Source organism: Sylvia atricapilla, chromosome 4 (genome assembly GCF_009819655.1).
Source record: "Sylvia atricapilla isolate bSylAtr1 chromosome 4, bSylAtr1.pri, whole genome shotgun sequence".
NCBI lineage: Eukaryota > Metazoa > Chordata > Aves > Passeriformes > Sylviidae > Sylvia > Sylvia atricapilla.
In genome coordinates this window covers 69,664,778-69,690,468 of record NC_089143.1, presented here as the reverse complement: position 1 = coordinate 69,690,468, position 25,691 = coordinate 69,664,778, and the positions used below count along the sequence as shown (strand labels likewise).

Here is a 25,691-nt window from a genome sequence, read left to right as displayed (position 1 = left end):
GCTGAAAAGAAGGGGCTCTGGAGGGTCAGGGGGTGCCCGTTTCCAGTGAACTGTCGGGGGGTGCGGTTCATGGTGGTCTCTGAAGAGAAAGGGAGCTCTGGAGGGGCAGGAGATCCCCTTTTCCATGGAGGTGTCTGGGGGCACTCATACAGGCGTCTCTGAGGGGCCGGCGCGGCGGGATGGCTGTGAGGGGGCGCCCAAGTGGGATGGCCGTGCCAGGGGCCATGAAAGGACTTCTGAGGGGGAGCCCCACGGCCGTGACAGGAGCTCGGAGGTGGCGGAGCCCCGCAGCTGTGAGGCATGAGGCGGCGGCGCGGAGGCCGCTGGGGGCGATGGCGGCCGGGCGGCCGTGTCCCCGCCCCGCGGCGCTCTCCCCGCACCCTCCCGCCCTCCGCCGCCGCTGCCATTGGGAGCCGAGCCGCGCTGAGTCTAGGCAGCCGCTGGTCCCGCTCCGCCGCCATCGCCATGAGCTTCTTGTTGTGAGTACCTGCGGGGTGCGGGGGGGTCTTTTCGTCTTGCTCTGCGCCGTCCCGCCGGGCAGGGCAGGGCAGGGCAGCACAGCCCGCCGAGCGGCCGCGGCCGCCGCCCGCCGCTTCCCCGCCGGCCTGGCGCCTGGTCTGTGCGCTGTCCGCTCCCCGCTCTCTCCCTTTGTGCCCCGGACCCCCGACGGGCCCGGGAGCAGCCGCTCCGCTCCGCCTGCAAGGAGCGGCGAGGCCGCCGCCGCTGCGCCGTGAGGGCGTTTGGAGGGCGGGCGAGCGAGCCGGACTTCCCCTCACGGATACGAGTTTGGAAACAGACACGGGTCACCAGCCCTGGGGACCTCCCCGGTGGGCGCCGTGCTGCTCTGCGAAGGGGTGTCGCTGGGTAGGCGAGAGCGGGTCGGGGTCAAAAACACCCACGCGAGGGGTCTCCCCGAGCTTTTATGATATTTTCATGCGGGTTTCTCCTTTCTGGTGGGCAGAGGTTGGTGCCGTGGAGTTGTATGCCGCCGGCTGAGTTAGGAGCTGGCGCGTGGAAGTGAACCCCGGTGAAGGTGATAGGGCAGGTGGGGCTCTCCGGCGGCGGGAGTCCCGCTAAGGACCTGCCCGGGCTTTACTGCGGCAGGTAAAAGCTCCCACGGGTGTCGGTGGCGATTCAGGTGCGCGCAGAAAGCCCCCTTTTTGAAATTTTGCTTCGTGGGCAAGAACCGAATGAACTTCGGTCCCTCCCCTTGGAAACAAAGACGAGGTACTTGTAACAATTAACATAAACCGGTTCAGTGACCTATTAGTTAAGGCGAAGATGCGCTCTAGGGCATCAAGGCAGCTGAAAAAGACACCCTTGGAAGAGCCAAGCTCCATTAGGGCCTTGTTCCCGCACACTCCAGTGCAGCCGGAATATCTGACAGCTGTTCGTGGCTTACATTGATAACCAGCAGATGTAAACGTGGCCTGGGCTTAGAGAAGAGACTTTATCTCAGAGCTGGAGTGTTCTAGTAAGTTGTGTTCTCATGGAGACAAATAACCCTGGCGCTGGCTTCCTCCTCAGTCCCTCTCTTGGTATTTGTCTTTTCACTCTGCCGTACCCGACCCTCTGGCCTGTCGTGCCCCCGGAGGGATTCTGAAAGGCACCTCTCAGCTGCGAACGAGAGGTGGGTGCAGACGATTGTCCGTGGATGGAGGCGCGGTGCTCCTAATGAGAAGCCCAGCTGTCCCCTCCTTCGTAATTCTCAGCTGCCACGGTGGAGAAGGGGGGACAGGATTTCGAGCGTCCTGGGAGTCTGGTTTGCGAATTAGAGAGCCTCCCTCACCGTGGCATTTGGCGAACTGGGAATGGAAAAGCATGAAACCTTCCACCCTCTGTCACAGGCAGTAATGAGATGCATGTTCCTTTTTCCAGACTCTTCTGAAACCTAGGAAAGCAAACTTTTGCCCCCACCTCATTTGTTCCTAGTGATCTTTCTGGGTGAAATGTAGAAATGGAAACTGGAGTTAGCGCATAGTAAATCTAGAAATGTTGGCAGAGCTGTCTCAGCTGTTGTTGGCAGAGTGCTGTAGATGGCACCTAATTTGCTGATCTGCAGTCTAGGAATGTTTAAGAAAAAAAAAAAAAAAAAGAAAGAAAATATGCCTGCTGGGCCTCAAGGCGACCAGAGAAACTTTCAGTGTTGCTGTCATGGAGTTTTGGTGGCTTTTTTTGGTTGGTTGGCTTATTTTTTTAGGGGTCCAGAAAGTTAGCATCACCTTTTGCTAGACCTGAATTTTGGCTTGATAAGAGCTATTCCAGGATAGTGCGTGGACGTCTGCAGGTTTAATAATACCAACTTGCATTTTGAGCTGCAAACCTCCCACGTTTGCATGGTACTTGCAACTTTGATAGTATTTTTTCACCCCTTTGTTTGCTGCGCTGGTGTGGAGGTGCCAGTGGTGTTTGTCTGTGCTGTTGTCCCTCCTCAGTGACACTGCTGTCCTTCAGTGAGCTAACTCACAGTTTGGAGCTCACTGTGAATTGGATTGTCCTTGTGCAGCGGGAATGTTTCCTGTGTGGCAGCGAACCTGTCGTGCAGGTTTATCGTCAGGGCCTGGGCTGCAGCTTGTCAGTCTGACACCCAGCACGGTGCCAAAAGCTGTGTTCTCCCGAAGGCTTGCTTGTTGTCAAATAACAGGGGGATTGTGCTTGGATAACTCCGCGCGTGTAGGGCCCCCCTTGCGCAGGCCTTGTCCACTGACAAATTTGTGGCTATTCTTCCCTGTTGCTAGGGCCAATTACATAGGGAAGAAAATAAAATCAAGGGGAACCATTGTCTTCTCTGCTTATGTGGAACACTATAAAAAGACTGTCTTGTGAGGCGAGTCACTGAATTAATAAAACTCGGTTTTGACAGCAGTTGTTATTTTCAGTGCCGTGGTTTTTTTTTGATCCATTTCTTCCTTTCTGAGAAGACTTTATAAACCGCTCTAATGGTTGAATAGGTTATCCTGAGTGTTTAAAAGTGATTTAAGAATGGGAATTGGACTAGAAAATATCTCCAGTTCCAAAAGAACACTGCTTGGTAAGTTCTCTTTAAAAGGAAATAACAGCGTAGTTGCAGGTACTTTAGCTTACATCTCCAAGGAAAAAAATTAAAGATAGTTCTGGTGGGCGTGCCAGATGGTAACATGCTTGTGTTATCCTCTTCTGGCAAGACTTACATAAAAAGGAAGTTAGAGGAAAACCATTTATTTATAAAAGGAAAAGATTCAGATTTATTACTGAAGTTTTGAAATTGTCTTTTCTTTAAAAAAAACCCCACAGAACTCATTTCTTTGGACTAGTGAATCCCTCTCCGAAGATTCCAGCACAGGGTTTTTTAAAAAAGAGGTTGATGTAAGTAGTTGTTGCCTGATCAGTCTTGGAAGGATAAGGAGCTGCTGGAGGTGAGCGGGGGTGAGTGGCTGTTGTTGGGGTCACATATGTTGGTGAGTGAAGGCCAAGTTAACTTGTAAACCAAAATGGCGTAAGATGTGCTCTTCCTTCTCTGCCTTGTTCTACAGCCCAGTGGAGCCTGGCAGCTGCTTCTGATGCTCCGTATGGTTTGTTGTTTTATTTTTTTTTAATTGGTATCATGCTCTGTGTGTAAATATATGTGCAGAAGGCGTAGTGAGGCATTACTTTTTTTTTTTCCCCTTACATTTCTTGCAGATTAATCCCAAAATTGGAGCTGATGGGTTTGTTTCCAGATGGACAAGCAATGTGGCCTTCTCAGTTCCTCAGGCTGCTCCTGCTCTTGGAGAATATCAGGGCTGTTTGTTTTTGTCCCTTCCTCAGCCTCTGAAGGTGTTGAGTTGCTGCTCCTTGTCCAAGGAATTCCCTTCATAACGTGGGCAGTGTAGCAGCTGAGTGCTTTGTGAGTGCTCCTTCCATACTTTTGGAGATGTATTTATCTCCTCTTGATCAAGGACTCCCACAGAGGACCAGTAAGGACTCCTAAACTGGAATTTGCTCATGGAAAAAATCAGCATGTAGGCATTTGCAGACTGTTAGAAATGGGAAATACAGCGAACATCCAGATATTTTCCCCTGTGTTTCAATGTATTTGTTTACTTCAGTTTTAGCTTGAGGTGCATAAAGCTACTGTGGGACTGGGGCAGGAGCTCTTCACAAGGAATGTGTTAACATAAAATCAGCTGCTTGACTGGTACCGTTAGTGATGTGTCTAGTTCCTGGGTTTTGGGTTTTTCAAGTACTGGGATTGAGAAGTGTCTTGAGTTTTCCCACAAGTAAATTGGAGAGAGAACTGTAAAGCTATTACCAGCTTTCCAAAGAATTTTTTTTTTTAAGCCTTGGTAACTTTGAGTTATTGAGTAATTTTGAGTTTTGAGGAAAGCAGAAGTATTCCGTAGCCATGGGGTTTAAATGGAATCAGCTCTGACAATGAACTTAAAGCAAAGTAAAACATGGTGTTTAGGGTGTCAGATAATGGAGTGCTGCAGCCTTATCGGTGAGGTTGGAGGTAGAGAGCTAGGAAGCTGCTGCCTAGCTTTTATTTCTGCAAGAATGAGTCTGCCTCGGAGTCACAGAGCTGCGCAGACCAGTTCAGGCTGTTAGATGTCTTGCACTTGGCCTGGCAAGTTGGAAAAACAACGTTTGCCCCTACTCCTGTGTTTTGGGAACATGTAGTAGGTGAAGTAAGTGATTGTCGTTTCTAAATGTTGTTAGATTGCTCCTACTGAGATAGGAATGTTCATTTGGAATAGAAAAAAAAAGCATAGGAAGAAAGGCATTGTTCAGTGTAAAAGTTGTGTTTACTCCATCCAGTGATGTCCGATCTTAATTGCTTCCTAATTGTTTGTTTTTATACCACGATTATTTTCCCTTGTTTGTCCTTCCCTCTTTGTGTTTGCAGCATAAGTGAGCCAATGCCATTAGCTAATTGCAGGGAGGAGTGGTGGAACAGGGATCAGTTTGGGGAGTGATTTATGTGCTGGAGAGTGGCTGGGATTTTTGTCTTTATTAAATGCCTTTGTCACCTTTTACTTTTCAGACAGGGCTTTAGATTTAGGGCCTCTTCGTGGCAACAGCCATGGAGTCATAGTTTCATCTCGTGCTGTCCTGAGATATACACAGTCTTTTTTACCTTGTGTGAAAAAGGATGAAATATTAGAAGTATTTGTCCGCCAGGTGGTGGGTGGCAAGAGGCTGACAGAATGAAGCTGCTTGTTTTTCTTAGAGAGGTAAATAACGACACTAAATTTGGCTACTTTAAGTCTTCCCTCGTAAGCAATAAGGCAGATCTGGCTGCCAGAGGTATCAATAAGCCTCTGACCCACAAATCAGCCTAAACCACGGGATGTGCTTTGCGATGCTTTCAGCATTTGTAAACTAAGCCATTTCCTGTTGGAGTTGAGCTACAATGAACTTGCTCTTTGGCTTTTGTTCTTTTTTGGGTTTCTTTTTCTCCTTTTGTGTATTACACGAGATTGTGGGTTATAAATTCAGCTGCTACAAAATCTGTTTTCAGCTAGAACTGAGTATAACTACGACTTTTCACAGACTTGGAAAAATTTCTCTAGCCTTTATGTTTCATGATGTGGGATTGTGAGGATCCAGTGCTTTGCTTTGTCATCTCTGTATACAGATTTCCCAGGGCACCGCTGCCTGGGTCAATATTTTGAGGAGGGGATGTGAAAGAAGGGAATGAGAGCTGAGGATTTGCATGTATCAATGCAGCTTTAAATTGGTTCCTGGAGAGTAAGTTTGAAATAACTTCTAATTTCTTAGTGAGCTTAGATAAAAAGCGTGGTGCGTCTCAGGCATCTCTGATTCAAGGCTTCGCTTCCCATTTCAAATCCGTAGTGAGTCAGCAGTCAGTCAGTTCATGAGGAGCAGATGGTAATTTTGTGTTCCAGTCCCACCCTGAGAATTCACGAAGGTAACAGAAGTTTTTGCCTTGCAAATGTATTTTAATACTTTTAAAAGCCGTCCATGGAAGTGAATTCTCTCATTCTACTTGTGTCTTTTTCCCGCTGAAATCCAACTGTGACCTCAGCTTCTTGTCCCAGCTTCACTTCTGGCTTTTTTCTGGTGTGTGAGGACTCTTCTACCTTGTTTACACTGTTTTCTCTTCCTTCTCCAGTTCACAGTTGATCCTTAGCAGGAATCCATTCTTTTTGGTATTTTTACATACCTGAAGAGATTCAGCCCATGTTTCACTTGAGTTTCAGTTGAGGTTTACTTGGGGGTTTTTTTGTTGTAGTCTGTCCTTGCACCGCTTCATCTTCCAGTGTGGTCACTTGCCTCTGGAGTTAATTGCTTGTGTCCTTGAGATACTGACGTACAAAATCTTAATCCCTTCCTCAGTTGAAGGAGAACATCTTGCAGATAAGGACTCATAATGCCTGGATTTGTTGTCTTTATCACAAGTCTAATTCCTTTCTTTGTGACAAACTGAACAAATCAGCTTAGGTAAGCTTTGGTAAATTCATCTTTTGCTAAAAATTGAGACAACTGAGTTTTGATACAGAAATAATTTCAACCCTAATAATAATTTGATGGGTTCTCTATTTTGTCCTTAATGAAAAAACTATATTTCATTTCAGTAGCTGGTATTTTAATTGTGTTTTTTGTAACTTCAGTAGCACAGTCCTGGTTTTGCTTGAATGGATTGTTTTAGGGACTTGCTCAATGTTCTGGAGCCAGGAATCAAAATGGCATTACTTTGTTACTTTATCACTGCAAAATATTGCTTTTTCAAATGCTGAGGCATACCTTTTAGGAAAAACAGCTTCTCTGATGTCCTGTCATTAACTTTTGTGATTGACAGCTCTTCTTAAAATTTCTTGCTGCAATGAGAGTGGAAAAAATAAAAGAGGAAAACGTCTGAATATTTTAATTCATAGAACAGTTAAACTGACTTTTGGGCTCAACTGTCAAATGCTTAAGCATAAATAATTTCAAAAGAAATGTGCTCCTGTCTACGTAGGAGCAGTTATTCCCTCTCAGATGCTTCAGACCTGTGGGTTTTCCTGATGAGATACTTTGGAAGAGATAAGCAAATTTTCCTGAAGATAGTTACACATGGCACGTACATGGCACGGGTTTTATTAAATGTGGGGGTTGTGTGAGAAATACTTGGGGGTGAGATAATGCAGTGTATTTTTGGCAAGCTGTTAGTTTATTCATTGCTGCCTCCTGTCCATTCCTTCTTCCTGCTGTTCTCTGTGTCATTTTTTGACTCTAATTATTGTTAGTTCCTGGATCCAGACCCCATTTTGCCTTTTAATTCAAATGTAAGTGTAATCTTCCATCTCTGTTTGAGGTTTTCTGTTGGGAAGATGCCGAGTATTTGTCCTTTGCCATGTTCCTATCCTCAGCCTGTTTTGAGTGTGGGTTACAGTAAAGGGCAGCCTCTTAGAAAATGCTAAAGTGACTCTTTCCGCATGAAAATTTAGTTAAATTTCTCCTTCAACTGCCTATTCCCTAAGCACATGGCTCTTTTTATTGTGTTTAAAAGGACTGAAGACTGTCTTAAATTCTTCTGTTAAGCTTTTTTCCTTCCTTTGGAATAGCCCTGATGCAATATCTTAGGTTGTATGACTAGATTTGCTTTAGTCATTCATTAAGCATCAGTTTTCAAAAGCACTGATCAGCATTTTGGGAAGCCATCCATGTTCTGAGGCATGTTCTCCAAGCACTATATTTGGTGTACAAGTAAGGATCTAATTTGATGCTAGAGCCAAGCTTTTATTACTGCAATTTATCACTCTCAGTGGGTTGTAGATGGTTTTCTGCAAAGCTCTGCTTCTTACTTCTAAAAGTATTTACGGGGTGTGACAGGTTAGCAGCAGCTTGGGATGCAGAGGGCATTAGTCATGGACAGACAGATAATTCATCTGAATATAAAGGAAATCTGCTAGGCAGGAGGAGCAGTTTGCTGTGGAAAGCAGCGGGCACCTTTTGTGTGGGACACTGTTCCCTGTTTATCACGTGGAAGAAGTGCTGGAGTAAAGGAATCACAGGTAGGCAAACACTGCTCATCCATCACCTCTGCTGTATTTCTTGGGCATGCTCCCCCTTTGCCTACTGCCCCAGGAGCCAGAGGATGCTTCAAGGGACTGGCAGCATGTGAGGCTGCCTCAGGCAGGCTGGAACTCTCCAGGATATTCTCAGTTACTTGGGGAAACATCTTGAGCTCCTTCATGCCTACATAAGTGGTTTAGTAAACATTCCTTTTTTGTGAACCCTTCCAGGGTCCTTTCTTGGAACACCAGGCAGTGTGTCACTGAAAGGAGCAACCCAGACTTGGAGCTTTACATATTTCCTTGTATTTCTTTTATTAATTGCTCAGTTTTATATATGGGGTGGGGTAGGTTTAAAAAAAAAAAAAGTGTGGTTGTGTCCACTGGGTGGTGTATTAGGTATGTTCCTGCAGTAAAGGGGTTTGAACCTTTTCAGAAACTAAACTTGGAAATATTACTGGGTGAAGTTCTGACTTGAGTTGGAGTTCATGCTGTACCCTCCCTTTTGAGTGAGCTGATGCTAATTGACAGAAATAAGAGATCCTCAAAAAAAGAGGGAAAGATTAGTGAGGAGATGGTGCTGTTCAGCTTGCAGGGAGCTTAATTAGGGACTGAATGTTCAAAACAGTGAACTCCATCTTGCAGGAAAAAACAACGCAGTTGGAAAAGGAGTACTTCATATTTACCTTCTTCAAAGCTCCAGTCGCCCACTCTTTTAAACAAGTACGAAGTGAATATTAAGATATTAGAATAAATAAATCTAGTTTGGATTATTTTTTACCATTCCATGAGGAGGGTGTGTGTGTATGTCCACAGTAAATGTTAATACTGAAATAGATTATGAACCTCAGTCTGAGTGAAAGGACACAACAGAACAGCCAAGACTAGTGCTCACCTTTTTTAAAAATAAAAAAGTCTGTCTGTAGTAAGCTTGAAATTATGTGGGTAAAGACGGTATTGTGTTTGCCTCAAGGTAGTCAGTGGATTCCTGGGAGTGTGAAACAAAATATTTGGGATAATCTTGATTCCTCTCGTGCCACAGGATTTCACATAGATGTCGGGAAGAGGAGAACATGTGGAGGTACTTGGGTCTCTGCTGCAAACTTCTTTGTTGCTAATAGCACTGAAAATGTGTTTCAAGTTTGGTGGTCTTAAAGCTCTCCGAAAAAAGTCTGTGGGACACTTGGGAGTGGCAGTGCAGTGACATCGATAAAACACACTCAGTGAGCCTTTGGGGGGGCTGTGGGTTTTGTGCCCCAGATGTGTTCTGGTTCCTGTGCTGTATCCTCGTGTCTGCCTGCCTGTCTACAAATCAGGAGGGCACGATTGCCTGGAAAACTTTGATCCAAGCTTTTCTGTGATGGATTCTGCTAGATACTTCTGTTCATGGCTCTGGCCTGCCCCTCTGTTATTCCTGCAGGGAACAGGGCAGGAGGGGTTGAGTCACATCTGCAACCATTGGCTGCCTTGGGAGTAGTTAATTGTGTTTGGAGTGCACAGACAGGGCTCTGGTAGTATCCAGTGAGGGCAACTGTGACTTGCTTTGTTTATTTTGAGGATTTTTCAAGAGATGAAAGTGTATTAAGTGAATGTGTTATAAATGAAACAAGGGAATTTATTTTGGTTGTAAGCATAGCAAACTGATGATGATTTCCCAGTCATGGGATGGGACTCTGGACACTTGGTTGTTCCTTGCACTGGGAATTGTGATTACGTGGGAGAAGGGTTTGCATCTAAGGGGGTAAACAGCAGGAACACCACTGGGTGGAGTTGTAGCAGGCGTGAGTGCTGTAGCATAACACCTCCCGCTTGTTTACAAGCGCTTTCTCAGCCTGCAGACAGGAAAACAGGCAGAGGGAAGTGTAGGTGCCTGGCTTGGCTGGAAAACAGGCTGTGGCCACCTAGCATCTTGTGGATTTGGCACTGTGTGCCACTGCAGGGAGAGTGAGGGCACAGGGAAGTGACCGTTCCCCAAACACAGGACACTTGTCTCCTGCTCAGAGCTCAGCCAGCAAAGGTTTCCCTGAAGGAAACCTTTGTGTTCTGGTGCTTGTAAGAGTTGTGCTGGACCAATCCCACACTGGCTTGAAGTCGCTAACTCTGGGTATGTTTAGCAGAAAAAAGTGCATTTTAAGAATGTGAGTGTGTACGGGTTATGTTGCCCTTGACACTCAGGGGTGGTGGCTGAGGCAAGCAAAAGCAAAACTGTTCCTTATGCCACCTTAAATAACTTTCTCTTTCGTGGATGTGAGTCATCTGATAAACATCTGATAATGTGTAGAGTCTTGTGTGTAATGGGACCCATGTTTTTTTAAGGGCTGTTAATGAGATTGTGCCTTTTTCATCTGCCATCTGTAGGGAACTTTTTCATAGAAGGGGAAGCCAGACTTCAGTCCCCACCTTGATGGGTAGAGAATGAAAAACCTCATAGAAACACTGATTTCCCTGTCATTACTTCAGTGGAAGGAAATACCGTACCCCCTTGAGAAGCATCTTCAGGTTCAAAAGCCTACAGAGAATTGAAGTTACTCTGTGGTGTACTAGTATACAATCAACACCATGTACTCTATAGGAATGACCATGTGTCTGGGGAAATTTTTCAAGTTAGTGCCACTGATTCCTACTTAAACCAGAACAAAAGCTCTAGGCCTGGAATTGCTTTCAAGCTATTGCCTTACCCTCTGGGAGAGCAACTGTGTTGTATAAGGAGTTGGCAGCTCCTAACTGCTTCCCAGAGCTGCTGCATGGAATGCATCCGGAATTCTTGTCGTGCTTTTGTTACCTGCAGATTCAAGTGACTGGACTGAGACAGGCTTACTGCAGTGAATGAGAATTGGATTGGAAAAAGTTGACTTTTTGGTGCTGTAAAGAACTGAAGGAAGCAATGCTTTGCTCTCACACTCTTTTCAGAACAGAAATGTGGTGGTTGTTCCTTTTTATAAACAGAAATGCTCAAGTTCAGTATCATTAGTGCAGATTTTGAACATGTTCAGCTTAATTTTACCTGCTGTCCTTTTGATGCTGTGATTGTGACAGGGAAAATGTGTTTAAAGGCTGCAGCTATTGATTTCATTGTCAAAAATAGCTTGAGCTTTTAGTTTAATTTCTACATTGACCTGTTGGCTGGTGGAAACAAACCAATCTTACTCTGATGTTTCTATTCTTAGCAGGATGTTATCATTTGAAGGCCTGTATTGTTTAAAGGCTGGAAATGTTTGCTTTTCTGGAATTTGGGTCTTGTCTTAGAGTGTTTCTGGGTTTAAAAAGAGGCGCAGCTGGAGAAAGGAGACAAAAGTGCAGAGCTAAAACTTGGGGACTTCTCTGATAAACTCACTCCTTGGCCTGTGGCAGTGAGTTGCTGCCTCAGTTTCCCTGTGTAATGAGACCCTAATGATCTCTACTTCAAAGATACATTGTGAGGATTAATTAATGCTTGTAAAGGTCTTTGAAGGTGAAGAAGCAGGAGTTAAAATAGGAAACGTTTCCATGCCCCGCATAAATGTTCTGTGACTGGTCTTGAGTTCGGCTTTTTGAGACTCCCTTGAGCTTTTCCAAATATTTTGAAGGGCTTATTTCAGCCTGGTCATGGTGGTGATGGCTTTGGGGAGACACTGAGTGGTACAGCTGTACTTGCAGGAGTTAGTCACTCACTCTTTACCCTAAAGAAGGGGGCCTCAGCATAGTGGAGCAGTTAGAGGAACATAGGTGGCAGGGCTATGCTGAAAATGCTGCTGCTGCACAGCAGTTGAGAGCCTGAGGTTAGTTCTGTGGTGAGAACAAGCTGGGAAGGTTAGCTTTTATGGTTAAGAAGCCTGAACTTATCTGATTTAATTCAGGGTTCCCCAAATGTGCAGAATTTTTATCCTTTTCCAGCAGACTTGCGTAAAGTGATCTGCAGAATTTTTATCCATTTCCAGCAGAAATGGATAAAAATCTCTGCTGAAAGGCTCTGTGGACAAATGTTTGGGAGTGAGGAGGTTTAAGCTAGGCCAGCCCAAGGGCTTCTACTGGGAACAGTTACTGGGAAGTTTATCAAGAGCTGAGGCTGGATATTGAAGCTGCTTTGAGTGCAGAACATCTGCCAGTGCTGTGTTTGAAGCTGAGATGAGCTGTTGAGGCAGTGTGGGGTGAGCAGAACAACTCAAATTTTTCCTTTCTTCTGGAAACATCCTCTTACCAGCCTGAGACAGAACAGCCTGCAGAACGTGCATCACAAACCCCACCCCCTGCCAGCAGATGAGTGGCTAAAATGGCAGCTTTGGAGAAAATGTGGTGTTCTTGCTTCCAGGCGAGTTGTGATGTGGCTGCATGGGCTCCTGCGGGTGGAAGGGTTTGCTGAGGCTCCCAAGTCCCGCTTCCGCACACAGCCTCAGACACAGTTCCTCATTTAGTGCTGGCCCAGGCTGCAGCTGGCACTGCTGGGGCTGCAGCTCCCTGTAAAAACAGCAGGGAAGTGTCAGATGTGGGACTGAAGGGAGCAAAGCTTTCTTGGAATTGCAGGAATTTCTTGAGAAGTCAGTTCTCCTTGAAGGGCTGCATATTGGTTGTGGCACATAGCAGGGATGGCGCAGTGTGCTCTGTGTTTCATGACCTTTTTATGTCCAGAGGAAATGAGATCTTCATTGGTTTCTCGGTCCCCTCTCACTTCTCCATTAATATGAAGGAGAGCTCAGAGACTCTTAACTGGAAGAAGCAGGTGCTACCTACTATCTTAAAGCATTTAAAAAACTCGACAGAAAGGACTGCATTATGGAATGTAGCTGAAAATAAAATGTCACACATGACCCAGACATGGATGATTATGTGCATTGTTGGCCTCCAGGCAGAACTCTTTAAAGTTACTTTTTTCACTCATTGCTCAAGGAGTTGAGGAAATAGACTGGGGTGAAGACAACTTTTTGAATCTGTCACATGAAACAGATTGGCATAATAGGAAAAAACAATTTTATTTTTTTGTGTTAAATAACAGGAGAGCTGCTGGACTAGTAAGGTAATTGGAATACTGCTTATTAATGCAATGTTTTTAACCAGACTTTCTAAGAAAAACCACATCCTATAAAGATTTTGGCTTAGAGAGGCTGCATTAGGCTCTCCCTGAGCTGTGTCTCAGGGAGTGTGTTAACTGGCTTCAGTGAACTGCATAAATGCATGGCATTCTGATAATTTATTGCCAAAATTGCTGGTATTTCCATAGCATGCGATGACTACCAGGCTGCAGTTATCCTAATTACTTTTCCTTTTGGGTGCCTGCCTGCCTGCCTTTCGTGTGAGACTGTTTCCTGCTGTCTTAGGGTGACTGTGCTGCATTTGAGAAGCAGGGATCGGAAAAGTGTTGGAGGCAAAGATGGAATGGTGTATTTAGAGTAGTAGTTTATTCTGTTGTCACAGCCTTTGCCAGTTTATGGGAAGATCCTCTCTGTTTCTGGCAAGAGGGGAGCAGGGATTAAATGCTACCTAAAACTTTTTCCAACATGTTGCATTTTCTGCTTCCTTGACTGTGGATCTGTGCAGGGTATTCAGCAGATCTGAAGTGACTTGATATGTTGTCTGGTAGCACACTAGCTGGGGTGGGTATGATGAATTCCTACCCAGAGTTTCTCGGAATAAACTCCTTACTAAAGGAATTGCTTCACCACGCATTCCTTGTGCCCTATTCCCAAACCCTCGTCCCTTTGTTGGGCTTACTCTTTGTGCTAAAATACAAACAGTTGCTTGGGTTAGTTATTTCATAACCTTTTCCCAGGTTGTGTTTAGCTCATGCTGGGTTCCTTCTGCTTACACTGACACATGTGGAAAGATAATGATCCCAGTCTCTTCTGCTCCTCAGATGTTTTAGGTTGTATTTTCACTCATGTTGGCAAAGTGCCTCTAAAGTGGCTGTGTTCCTGAAAAGAAAATAATTGGGTTTAAGTAAAGTAGTTGGTCAAGAGATTTGGGGGGTTTTGTTTGTTGGGTTTTTTTTTTCAGCTTCTTCTTTGTTCAGAGCTGGTTTGAGTCTGGCTTGGCACCAGATGCAGGTGGCTGACGGGGTGGGAGGTGACGGCAACTCCCTGAGCCACAGAAGCTTCTCACTCCCACTGGGAGGCAATTATTCAGGATTTGTGTCTGGTATCCTGGCTTAGGGTGAGGTGCAGATGACTTGAAGCAGCTAGAAGTGTCCTGTAACAGAATAGACGGGAGTAGGATGTTCCCTTCCTTCTCCTTCTGGCTCCCGGTTACATTTAGCAACAGGCTGCATTGGTGTTGCTCGGATGTCCATGTGATTGTACGTGGCTGTGCGGGTGTACCATCCCTGGAAGTCCAGCCAAGCCCTTCTTCACAACACCCGGGACTACTTCAGAGGCCTGTGGGGAGGATGCTGCTGCTCCTTCGGAGCCCCAGAGAGTCAGAGCGGCTCTGGGACCATAGAACAGAATCCCAGAATCTCAGGATGGTTTGTGTTAGAAGTGACCTCAAAGCCCATCTCGTTCCAACCCCCTGCCATGGCCAGGGATACCTTCCACTAGAACAGGTTTCTCCAAGCTTCCTCCAGCATGGCCTTGGACACTTCCAGGGATGGAGCAGCCACAGCATCTCAGGGCATTCTGCACCAGGGCCTCACCTCTCTCACAGGGGAGAATGTCTTCCTAAGTAAAGGATTTCTGCCTAGAATAGAGAGACAACCCTTGCACCCCACCAATAAAATGTTCTGTTTGGTCCTTAGAGAGATGGTGAAACATTGGCCAAGTCTTTATAAAAAGAGATGAGATCTGGATAAAATTTTAATGAGAATTGTGCTGTCTGGGTTTCACTACATTGGAATTCAGATCTCAGTTTGCCTGTTCTGACAGAAGTCTTTCTCAGCTCATACATGAAAATACTCACAAATATTGACTCATTTGACGCTTCCCTTCCAATATTTATTTCTACATGAAATGTTTCTCACATGTTAGGGGCTCGTGTACCATCCAGGCTTACTGCCATGGTTTGAAATTCAAATGTCTAAACAGTTTTTTTCCTAAGCCAGTCCATGTTTTTCCAAACAAAATTTTAGGTAAGGAATTGATTTGGTCAGAAAATGGTTTAAAAAAAGTCACAATATCTGCTACTTTAGCATCCCGATTTTTGGTAAATACTCTGGTGCAATCTGTAAATATGCGAGTGGGTGAAGTATTTAATGTTAATCTTGTCCTTTCCTGGGACTGGTCTGCTTGTTTCCTTTTTATTTCCTGTTCCAAAAGGTATCTAAATATTTCCTCTCTCTTTCACAGTGGTAGTCGCTCTTCCAAAACCTTCAAACCAAAGAAGAATATTCCCGAGGGCTCTCATCAGTACGAGCTGTTAAAACATGCCGAGGCCACGCTGGGAAGCGGCAACCTCCGGATGGCTGTGATGCTTCCAGACGGGGAAGACTTGAATGAATGGGTTGCAGTTAACAGTGAGTCACTGGCCTTCTCTTCATCATGGGGGTGTTGAAAGTGGGCTGACACTTGTGGGAGGACAGCTTTGTGTCCCTTTCTGTTGCTGGAGAAAAGAGGGGTTGGGAGCCCTTGCTCTCTACACTCTCCTGACAGGAGGGTGCAGCCTGGTGGAGGCCAGGCTTTGCTCCCATGGAACAGGGACAGGGTGACTGGAAACAACTTCAGGGTTCAGGCTGGACATCAGGAAGAAGTCCTTAATGGAAAACTTTGTCAAGCATTGGAGGTGTTGGAGTCCGCATCCCTGGAGATGTCCAGGGAACAGCTAGATATGGGGATCAGCCACAGGTTGGACTTGCTGATCTCAGAGGTCTTTTCCAACCTGAATTCTGTGATTTTAATGGAGTTTGTAATTTTCCTAAAGTTAGTTCTTTTAGTTCCTACCAAGGTTTGAGCCTTTGCTCTGGTAAGTCTCTGATGTCATTCTTTTTACTTCCTCTAAAGCTGTTTGTCCAAACTCCCTGCTTTCAGGCCAAACAATGATGCCTAAATTAGCATTTTCTGATTGCTTGACCTTGTTTCCTCCTCCTCCCTCTCCCTGCTGCATGAATTCTGCCCTCGGTTCCTAAAGAATGGATTCTCCCTTTGCACTCTGTAGCCTGTGCAGTTTTGGCTGCCACAAGCTCTGTGCCCTGTCTGGGTGTTTCGTCATCTTTTGCCTCTCAGGCTTGATGTGGTCCAGTGGTATGGGATTGATTGTGCACTGCAGTAGAAATTATGCTTGGGTTAAATGTCCTTTAATTGTTTCTGTGGTTCTACCTTTTTTCTTCTTGCTCTTTGACATGTTTGGGAAGTGAAGCAGTCACACTTGCTTTCACCTTCCTGTTCCCAACCAGTCATGCAGTGCTCTGGTGCTCCACTTTCCACTGCTTCCAGGGCAGGCTGGAATTGCTGACAACATCCTTTGCAAAAGTTAATTTACACTCCATTGCAAAACAGCCCACTTGTGTGAGTAAGCATTGCTAAAGATGCTTCATGTATTGCTGGCATCCTTCCTTTTTGGTGGTTCCTTCACTCTGCGTCTCTGCTTTCCTGCATAGCAGCAGTTTTTTCCCTTCCCCAATGACTTGACTGCTGAATTAGCTGGAATGAAACTGTAGCTGTGTAATTAAAGAGTGAACTGATGATGTGCTCCCTTCCCTGTACCACACCGAGCACCAGCGGTAGTGGTGAGCCCCTTCTGCTCACACAGGGGTCTCATGAGGAGACAAAATGTGTGACTTTAAATCATTGCTTTTATTCTTCTTGACCCTGAGAGTACAGAACCAAACGTGCTGTGCCCTGCTGCTTCTAGCTCAGCTCTCAGCCTGACTGGTGTCATAGGGAATGACTTGCTGTGCATGTGGATTTGGAGACTTCCAAGTGTGGGACTTGCCATAATCAGTCATTTTGTTGGAGCCTGTGTGGGTTTTCTGAACATGCTTGCCTGCAAGCAAACGTGGGCTGTGGTTTCTGCTGGGAGCAGGGAATGGAAACTTAATTAACAGTTCCTGTGGGCACTTGAGAAGTGAGGGCTGGTGTCCTGCATCTGCTGAGCAATAGCTGTGACTTCCTCCAGTGGTGTTTGTCTAATCTTGACCATTCATCCTCTGAAAGATACATGCAGCTAAAGTGGATTTTATAAACTGATTGCAGTGGCCACAGTTTCTTACAACAGAACTTGCTCTTAGTTATTGAAAAACCTTCTTTTCAAAGAGTTCGGAGTAATTAACTGCACCAGTAACTATAACAGTAAGGTTAGATGGGCTGTTAGGAAAAAATCCTTTCCTGTGAGGGTGGGCAGGCCCTGGCACAGGTTCCCCAGAGAAGCTGTAGCTGCCCCATCCAGGGAAGTGTCCAAGGGCATGTTGGCTGGGGCTTGGAGCGACCTGGGATAGCAGAAGGTGTCTGTGCCTATGGTAGGGGTGGGGCTGGATGGTCTTCAAATTCCCTTCCCACCCGAAGCAGTCTGGGATTGTGTGATATGTTCTTGGGAAAGGTGAGCCTTTGGAATACAAAGCCTGAGGGAAGCCACTGTCACCTAACAAGTACCTGCTCTCTCGAGTTGGAAAGTGTACACTGAAAATCTTTCTGTGAGTCCATACTTAACCAGTAGAATTTGGGATTATAATAAAATGCACCAAACTTTCAGGAATGGAAATAACTAGGCTTTCTCCTTCCTTTTTCTTCTTCCAGCTGAAGATTTTGCTGCAGTGAACAATTAAATAGTTCTTGCTGGAGGCTGTTCCAGAAAGTTGGTGGTTGCATTCTGCATCTCTTTTATAATGGATCTTAAAAAAGCGACAACAATGAAGTTGTTTTTTTCCCAAAAACCATTCCAGAACCTGTGCTTTACAGTCCTGGGCTGTAGGGATCTTGTGCTGCAGGGTGCTAACAGGTGGTTTCCATGCTTTTCAGCTGTCGACTTCTTCAACCAGATCAATATGCTCTATGGAACCATCACAGACTTCTGCACAGAGGAGAGCTGCCCTGTGATGTCTGCTGGCCCAAAGTAAGAGTGTGTTTTTCACACTGTTGGCTGGGTGCAGTTTTTGAGATGATTTTTCATTTAAAAACTTGAGACTAGCTGAAGATGAGTGCCGGAGTCGGGTGGCAAGGATGTGAAAGAAAAAAAGGATTTGAACTTCTGTTAAGAGGGTGGAGAATAGAAAGTTGGGTTTTTTGGTCTGTGTTTATATTTGTTTGGCGTTTGTTTTTTTCCTTTAACCTGGGAAGTAAATAAATTATCAATTTTTTCCCCTTTTTTCTGAAACATTAATGAGGGCTTTTTAAATGAAGGTTTTAACTTTTTATATACAGGTATGCTGTTAGGGCTTACCAAAATCTTCCTTGGTAGGTATTGTAGATGTAGAATGTAGATGTATTGTAGATGTAAAAATAGTAGATGTCTGGATAAGAATTCTTGTGCTCTTCTTGGATTCTTGCTTATGCTTTTATTGAGACATCCAATGTTTGTGCTTTTTCCTGCGCTCTAATTCAGTTTGTTGTTTTGCTCTGGCTCTGGACTGATCCTGGCACCTCAGCTAAGTGTTGATATTTGTCCTACATGAATACTACTTAAATCTTGGTATTTGGACAATGCTGGGTACTGAGAAATCCTGCTTTTTCATAAATCCAAACACATGCTCCATTTGGTGTATCTGGGATTTTTGCATGTGTTCTTAGATAAAATTTTAAAATGCTTTCAGACCCTCTGATTTGTTGCTATTAGAAAAATGGGGGCTTTTTGTCTCATTGTGGGCAGCACCTTCATAATCCCTCATCAGATTTGTTCATGGTGAAAATATTCTCCCAGTAGTTTTGACAAAATCAAATTTGCTGCACAAATTGAGAGGACAGATTTATCAGATGCAGCTAAGCTTTGCATAAAACCACGTGTGTGATCTGTAACATACAAACCCTGTGGTTCACTTGGGAGCTGGTATTGTCAGACTCCTCGTGTTAGGTGTGTTTGGGGTTTTTAAGCAATACATTTCCAAGATTATCCACCATCTGGACTGGCATTCCCCAAGCCAGGCAAAATATCTGTTCCATTCTGAATTTGATGAGGTCTTGTTTCTGTCTGGTTGTGTATGTAGCCTAGAAGTTTTCTTAACCATAGAATCAGAATCCCAGACTCGTCTGAGTAGGAAGGGACCTTAAGGCTCATCTTGTTCTAACCACATGCCATGAGCATGAACACCTTCCACCAGCACAGATTGCTTCAAGCCTCTTCTTTTAGCTGAAAGGCGCTTTATATCAGTTCCCATTTTTAACAGCATTCCTAAGAACCTGCCTGTGTCTGTAGAAGAGCCATAAATTGAGATCTCTGGTGAGAGCTAACCTAGTTTGGTTTTCAGCTATGCAAAATTTTGTAAGAGTATTTTCAAATGTAAAGAAATTCCCTAAATTGGAGGGATCTGATGTGTGTGGCTAGCAGCTGCTGCAGACGCGGAGCATTGCCAGCTGCTGTGGCAGCGTGGCTGGAGTTTGGGAAGGCCTGCAGGAAGCAATGGAGCAGGATTGCAGCGGGCAGGCTGGGCGAAGAGCAGGCGACGGTGACACGGAGCGCCCGGGCCTTGGTTCCAAGGAAGGGCAGTGGGAGGGTGTGGGAGCAGGAGGAGCAGCCTTGCAGGCCCATCAGGAGTGATTCATTAAGTGCCACCACGTTGTCTCACCCCAGGTACGAGTACCACTGGGCAGATGGCACAAACATAAAGAAACCCATCAAGTGCTCTGCACCAAAGTACATCGATTACCTGATGACCTGGGTCCAGGACCAGCTGGATGATGAAACGCTGTTTCCTTCTAAAATAGGTGAGTGAATAACTGCATCTGAACAGTGCACTTGGGTTACACTTGCACAGGAACACTCCAATTCTTGAGCATTAAAGTGTGTCCTTAGTGACTGATGTGTAGGGAAGGTTTAGAATGTTGCATTATCTATCTAAACACACTTATCTTTTAAGATATGTTGTAATACCTGAACTCTGATCCATGTGTTAGTACTCCTGATAAACAGCTGTCACAATTCTGGATGCAGGAAGTACTGTTTGTAACAAATAACTGGTTCTGTTCATTGAGTCTGGTGTTTTATTCACTTGGAACAGTGACTTGTTTCTTTAGAAATAAAGCAGAGGGTCTCAGACCCTTATAACCAGTAACTAGCAGCTTTTTGTTGAAAAAGAGATGTTTGGGTGTCGTGAGGAACTTTCAGGCCTTATCTCCAAAGAAGCTGAACTGCCACTTTAATCTTAAGTTAATAATTTGTTTTTTGTTTTGTTTTTTTTTTTTTTAAGTGAAGATGAAAAATAGATGTTTGAAAGAGGCTTCTTTCAGAAAAGCAGAAGAGAAATAATGACCATCCAACAGTTTGGAAAAGATAACGGGAGATCTCTTAGTTGCTTTAATTTTGTAAATAGTATCTGAGGCTTTTGACATATTTTCATTGAGGTTCTTTAGAGAAACCTTGCCTTCAGAGACAAATTCAGAGGCTCCAAACCAACCAGCTGAATATGAATTTCCCGTGTGCTGCAGCAGGCAGAGGAGGCAATGCAATGTACATGCGTGCAGGGCAGGCTGAAGCAGGCTGAACATTAATGGTGGGGCCTGAAAGCATTGGTAAGGTCCTGACTGGCCTCAGAGCATCCAGAACCTGGGCCTCTGGCCTTCAGACAGGCCTTGAGCACCTGGAAAGGCTGCAGAAGAGCTAAGCTGGCTAGGGAGACTGGTAGGTGAGGAGAAGCTAGACAGGTTTCTTCTTTTCAGATGTTGATACATATCTTTTTTTAGCCTGGGGAAGTGGCAGCTAAGGAATTCATTGCTCCCAGTAGCTGGTTGCTGTTTCTGAGCCAATTTTAATAAAACCTGTGCAGTGACAAAGGTCTGTTGTTAAAGCTGATTTCATCTGGGTTGTACTAGCTTTTGAAACAGACAAACGTGGCCTGGGAGTTGAAGAATAAGCCATCTGTCGTCTTCTTCCCAGGTGTACCATTCCCAAAGAACTTCATGTCAGTGGCCAAGACAATTCTCAAGCGTCTCTTCAGAGTTTACGCTCACATTTACCACCAGCACTTTGACCCAGTGATCCAGCTGCAGGAAGAGGCACACCTTAACACTTCTTTCAAGCACTTTATATTTTTTGTTCAGGTAAGGAAACAGTGTTCTCTGTTCAAAGCTACATTATCCCCCTTCCCTTGTGGGAAAAATCAGCTTCTTAAGTTTCCTTCCTTTAAGAGGGAGAAGAAGCTTCAGGCAGTGGAACACAGGGAGTGGCAGATAGGCAGGGGAGGCTGTAGTGGCCAAACTTGGGCGTGGAGAGCTGACTGCCAGATGAATGCTGGCTAAATAAGGCTTCTCACCTGAGCTGTATCCACAAAACTCTGTATGTGTGTCTTTCTCCTCATCCTTGTTATAGGAATTCAACCTTATTGATAGAAGAGAACTTGCACCACTTCAAGAACTGATTGAAAAACTCACCTCCAAGGACAGATAAAAGGAAGAGGACTTCTTGAACTCACTTGTTTCTTTAAGCCAGTGTGTGGTATTTGTTTTTTGTTAATTTGTTGGGTTTTTAAAAAAAAAAAAAAAAAAACAAACAACACAACCCTCCTGTGCTGTTACCAGTGACAGCTGAGATCTACTTTCTGTGCTTTTATTAGGGGAAATATTTTCTCTGTTAGTGATATGTGGTAAATACTTTTTTAAAAATTATTATTATTATTTTATTATTATTTCATTGTGGAATTTCTAGCAGGTGCTGAGTGTTCATAAAGGAAATGTGTTTGGTTGGGGGATTGACTCTGCTGGTGGATGGGTTCTTGTGTTGTGTCAGTGGTAGCCCATTCTCATGAAGTCCCTGGAAGACTTGCTTACATTCTCTAAGTGCCTTGGCAGACTCACTTCTGAGGTGCAAAGCACATACAATACTGAACATTGCTGGAAACAGAAAATACGTACTAACACCTAGACACTTACTGAAACTTGTTTTAAAAATATATGTATCTATGCTTACACTAAAAAAAAAAAAAAGCCATAACTTGCTGAAATCAATGATCTCCAGCTTTTAATACAAATACTTGTCTTATTTTTGTAGAGATGAATATAGAATTTTTCAAAACTAGATTACTTCTTACAAAGAAAAGTGAAGTTCTCACTAAAGCGGAACAGCAAAGGTGGTGTCAAAATTACACAGACCTTGTGCTTAGCAAGTAGTTCCATATCTGCTGCCATGGGACTTTGCATAGTTGCTTTTATTTTCTTAGCAGGAAAGCATCAGTTGGGTCAGCCAGCTTGTGAAGTTTCCCTAGCAGTTGCCAAATGAACAGGTAGTTTGCACAAATACAATTAGGGAAAATATTCCCTATAAAAATTGCACTGGGATAGTAGTAGTAGTAGTAATAATAATAATAATGAAAACCTGGCTTGCAAAATTACTGGTGAAAAGGTGTTTTTATGTTAGGAATGCAAAGCCTGGCTCTGAGGAGGGGCTCTGGTAGCCACTGTTTGCTGTTTGAGGAAATGTGTCTTGGAGGGGAGATAATTTCATGGGCTGCTTTGGAGTTACGTTATTGTGATGGTGTTCTCCCCCGTTTAAAGTCACTGCCAATCTTCAGGGAACTCCAGCTGTTGGGAAAAGCAACAGATGAGGCCAAGGTGAGTACGTGACAGAGAAGTTGAGCTTCTGTTTTGCATGCCTTGGCTTGACCAGAAACGCTGAGTAAAGTCGTAACTGGTGTGCAGGAGCCTGCAGAAGAGGTGAGTGGCCATTGACACAGCCAGCAGGGAACAGAGTTCCCAGTTGAGCAGAGAAATGACTCACTTTGGAGCTGCTGGGTTCAGGTGGGGGATCCTGATCTTCTGGGTTTTCCTGTGCCAGCATCCACTCGACAGTGCAAAAGCAACCCATCTCCCAAATTCACACTGCACAGTTTAGACACAGAGTGAGCGAGGCAGAAGCTCCAAAGTGCTAAACAGGTGATGTCTCCCATTAAATTTCAGGGTGACTCCTTGTTTTGTTGTCACGTACCAGCAAGAAGGAAAAAGGATAGATGCGTAGAAATGAGGACTTGCTTGGACATGGCAGTGCAGTGGTTCACGTTCCTGGCATGCTTCTGCCCTAGGAGGGATTAGTTCTTGTTTTTTTCTTCTGAATGGCCAATTCTAGAAATCTGGAGGCATCTGCCACAGTTCAGCCAATCAGAATTGGAATGTATTGAGTATAAAAATGAGTCCTAGCTGGATAGTGTGGTTTTTTTATTCAATATCTGGCAGTAGGAAGTCAGACCAAATAGTTTCTGGGCACGTAATAAAAGCTTGGAGATCATGATTTGCCTGACAGCTGTATGAACACATTGTTTAATAACACAACACTTGAAAATAACATCATTGAGGATGTGTTTGCAGTGGTGGGGATTTAGGATCCCCGTGCTGATTCTTTTGCAGCTTTTCATTGTTGTTTTGCTTCTGAAAGCTGTGGGACCAGAAGTTGATGTGTGTTTACACTCTCGGAGTAAGGGCATGTGGAAATGCCACTCAGCGAAACCTGGATTGAGTGAATGTGTTTTTAACATAGTGCATTTATGGGAGGAAAAGGGGGGAACACCCCCTGCCCCTCCAGATAAACCCGAGAGACAAACCCTGCACTGCTCCAGGCCCCCACTGTGGACTTGGAGGGGTGATGGGCACTCGGAGACAAAACCTTCCAGCTTTGGTCATGAGGAGCAGGAAGTGGTAGTGGGGTTGAACCCAGGGTGTGCTTCCAGTGCTGCCTCAGGCCTTCAGTCTGGTAGGGTCCTGAATTCCTATGGTTTGTGGTGGTATGTTGCTACCAGCACATTGGGACTTGTCAGGAATTTGGGTGGTGACTTGGGGAAGGCGCCTCCCTGGCGCTGAGAAGGGGCAAAGACCCGAGTCCATGGAGCTCAGCCACCACTGGCAGTGCCCAGATGGATGGACACAGAATGTGCTCTCCAAGTCAGGGATACAAGTTACTTGTGCAAAGAGGAACAAAACCACCACGGTCTTCTGGGGCAGGTGGCTGAAGGGACAAAACAGGTTTTGAGGGGCAGGCAGCCCATCTGCAAGTATCCAGTTTATTTTCCTGCTTGCTATGCAATGTAGAACTTTGGACTTCTACTTTTCCATGGAGATAGAGAGGACCGCTGTCCTTACTCAGTCCTTAGGAACTGAGCCCTCTCTCAGTGTCCCTGACCCTCAGCAGGTAAGGGCACCTATTTGCTGCTATGGACTCAACTTACCTTTCAGATTGTTCCTTTCTGTTTGTCACCCCTCTTCCTTTCTCCTGGATCACCAAACAAAATTTGCTATAAACACATCCTTTCGGATAGTTGTGTTTTTCCTTGCTGCCCTCTCCTCCTCTCCTGCCTGCCACAGTGCTGTTACTCTGCATAACCCCCCTTTTAGTTGGATCATTTAAGGAGTTGCAGCACAGAGATTCCTTGCTTTTTTTCCCCACTGAAATACTTCCTTTTACACCGAATGTTGTTTCCTTCACTCCTGGGAGGAGTTGTCTCTTTTCCAGTCGCTCACTCCCAAAACCACTGTCAGTTTTATGCATGTCCATCGTTTTTTCCTGGATATCTTCTCCTTTAACATGAGACTAACATTGGTGATTTTCAGTGTTAAACCTTATTTCCCTGCTTTTCTTACTGTTTCCTCTTGCCAGATTAATTTTGCAGCCTAGGAAAATACCCAGTTACCTTATTTTGTTGGAAGAACCAATTCCCCAAATTGTTCATAGAATACTGTATTTTTAGGGGAGATTAATTTTTTATAGCCACTAAACTATACTCATTATTTTTGTACGTTTGCAACTTGGGGACAATTTTCCGAGCCGTGTCGCGGAGCGAACGCGTGTTGTCATGGCTGTTTGACTACTTGGGAATGCTGTGGTTGTGTGGTGTAGAGGCACATTGCCTTGATGTGCACTGGGAGAGAGAAGGATGCAATAAAAATGAACAAGGCTTCAGTAAAAGGCCATTTTTGAAGGCAAAAAAAAAACCTACAAAAGTGACACTGACCTTCCCTCCTCCTTTAAAATCCTGAAATAAACGGGAGAAAACACAATGTAATGTGTAAAATGCAAGGAGAGAACCCTTACTTTGGGCTAACTGTGCCAATACCGCTTCAGTTTGTAGTCACTGATGGAGATTTCAGTTTTAAATGAAAACAGCTTTTGGTTAAAACAGAATTAAGTTGAATGTCTGAAAATCCGCACCATGTTTGTTTGAGAGTTGTAAATAATGTATACAGATGGTTGTATGTGATGGGGCAGAATATTTAAATCCTAGGGCTTGGTTGTTTTTTTTTTTTTTTTTCCCAGTAAGAAACTGAAGGCTGTTTATAAGAGAAAATAAATAGCTGTGTTTGACCATGACTGTCTTTGTTTCCTTCTTGGACTTGCTCCTCAATGGTCTCTTCCTTGTAAATAGATCACCCTCATATTGTAAACATCTGACCAGGAGACGCTGGGTCCCCGGTGCCACACACAAGGTGGAGACTCCATTTTTGGCCCTGCCCAGCGGCATAGGTGCCTTTTTTTGGCCTTTCTTTCTCCCAAGAGCCCCCTGTGACCCCAACAGCTGGGAGGGCTCCAGATTTCCTGCCCTCCCATCCACACCATGTTCTGAAGTGCCCTGCCCCGTGATAAGTTCTTCACACACATGGCTGGAGGGCAGTTTGGGGGAAGGTGGTTAAAATTCTGGCTTTTACTTCAATTTTTTTCCCAGATCTGAGGCTACAACTGCCTTGCTGCTGG

At 44.8% G+C, this 25,691-nt stretch overlaps 1 protein-coding gene across 1 annotated transcript; it reads left to right on the top strand.

Annotated features, from left to right (window-relative positions):
* The first annotated feature begins 395 nt into the window (after nt 1-395).
* On the top strand, nt 396-25,310 carry MOB1B (MOB kinase activator 1B). Its single transcript, XM_066318284.1, has 6 exons — nt 396-479; nt 15,227-15,393; nt 17,831-17,924; nt 19,596-19,729; nt 20,898-21,061; nt 21,330-25,310. The coding sequence occupies exons 1-6, from the start codon at nt 466-468 to the stop codon at nt 21,405-21,407; spliced, it is 651 nt and encodes a 216-aa protein (XP_066174381.1). The 5' UTR covers nt 396-465; the 3' UTR covers nt 21,408-25,310.
* The last annotated feature ends 381 nt before the right edge of the window (nt 25,311-25,691 follow it).

Excerpts from the sequence above, each read along its gene's own strand:
- MOB1B (XM_066318284.1), top strand. Across the intron at positions 19,730-20,897 it reads GCTGTTTCCTTCTAAAATAG|GTGTACCATTCCCAAAGAAC; the intron begins GTGAGTGAATAA and ends TCTTCTTCCCAG. Across the intron at positions 21,062-21,329 it reads ACTTTATATTTTTTGTTCAG|GAATTCAACCTTATTGATAG; the intron begins GTAAGGAAACAG and ends TCCTTGTTATAG.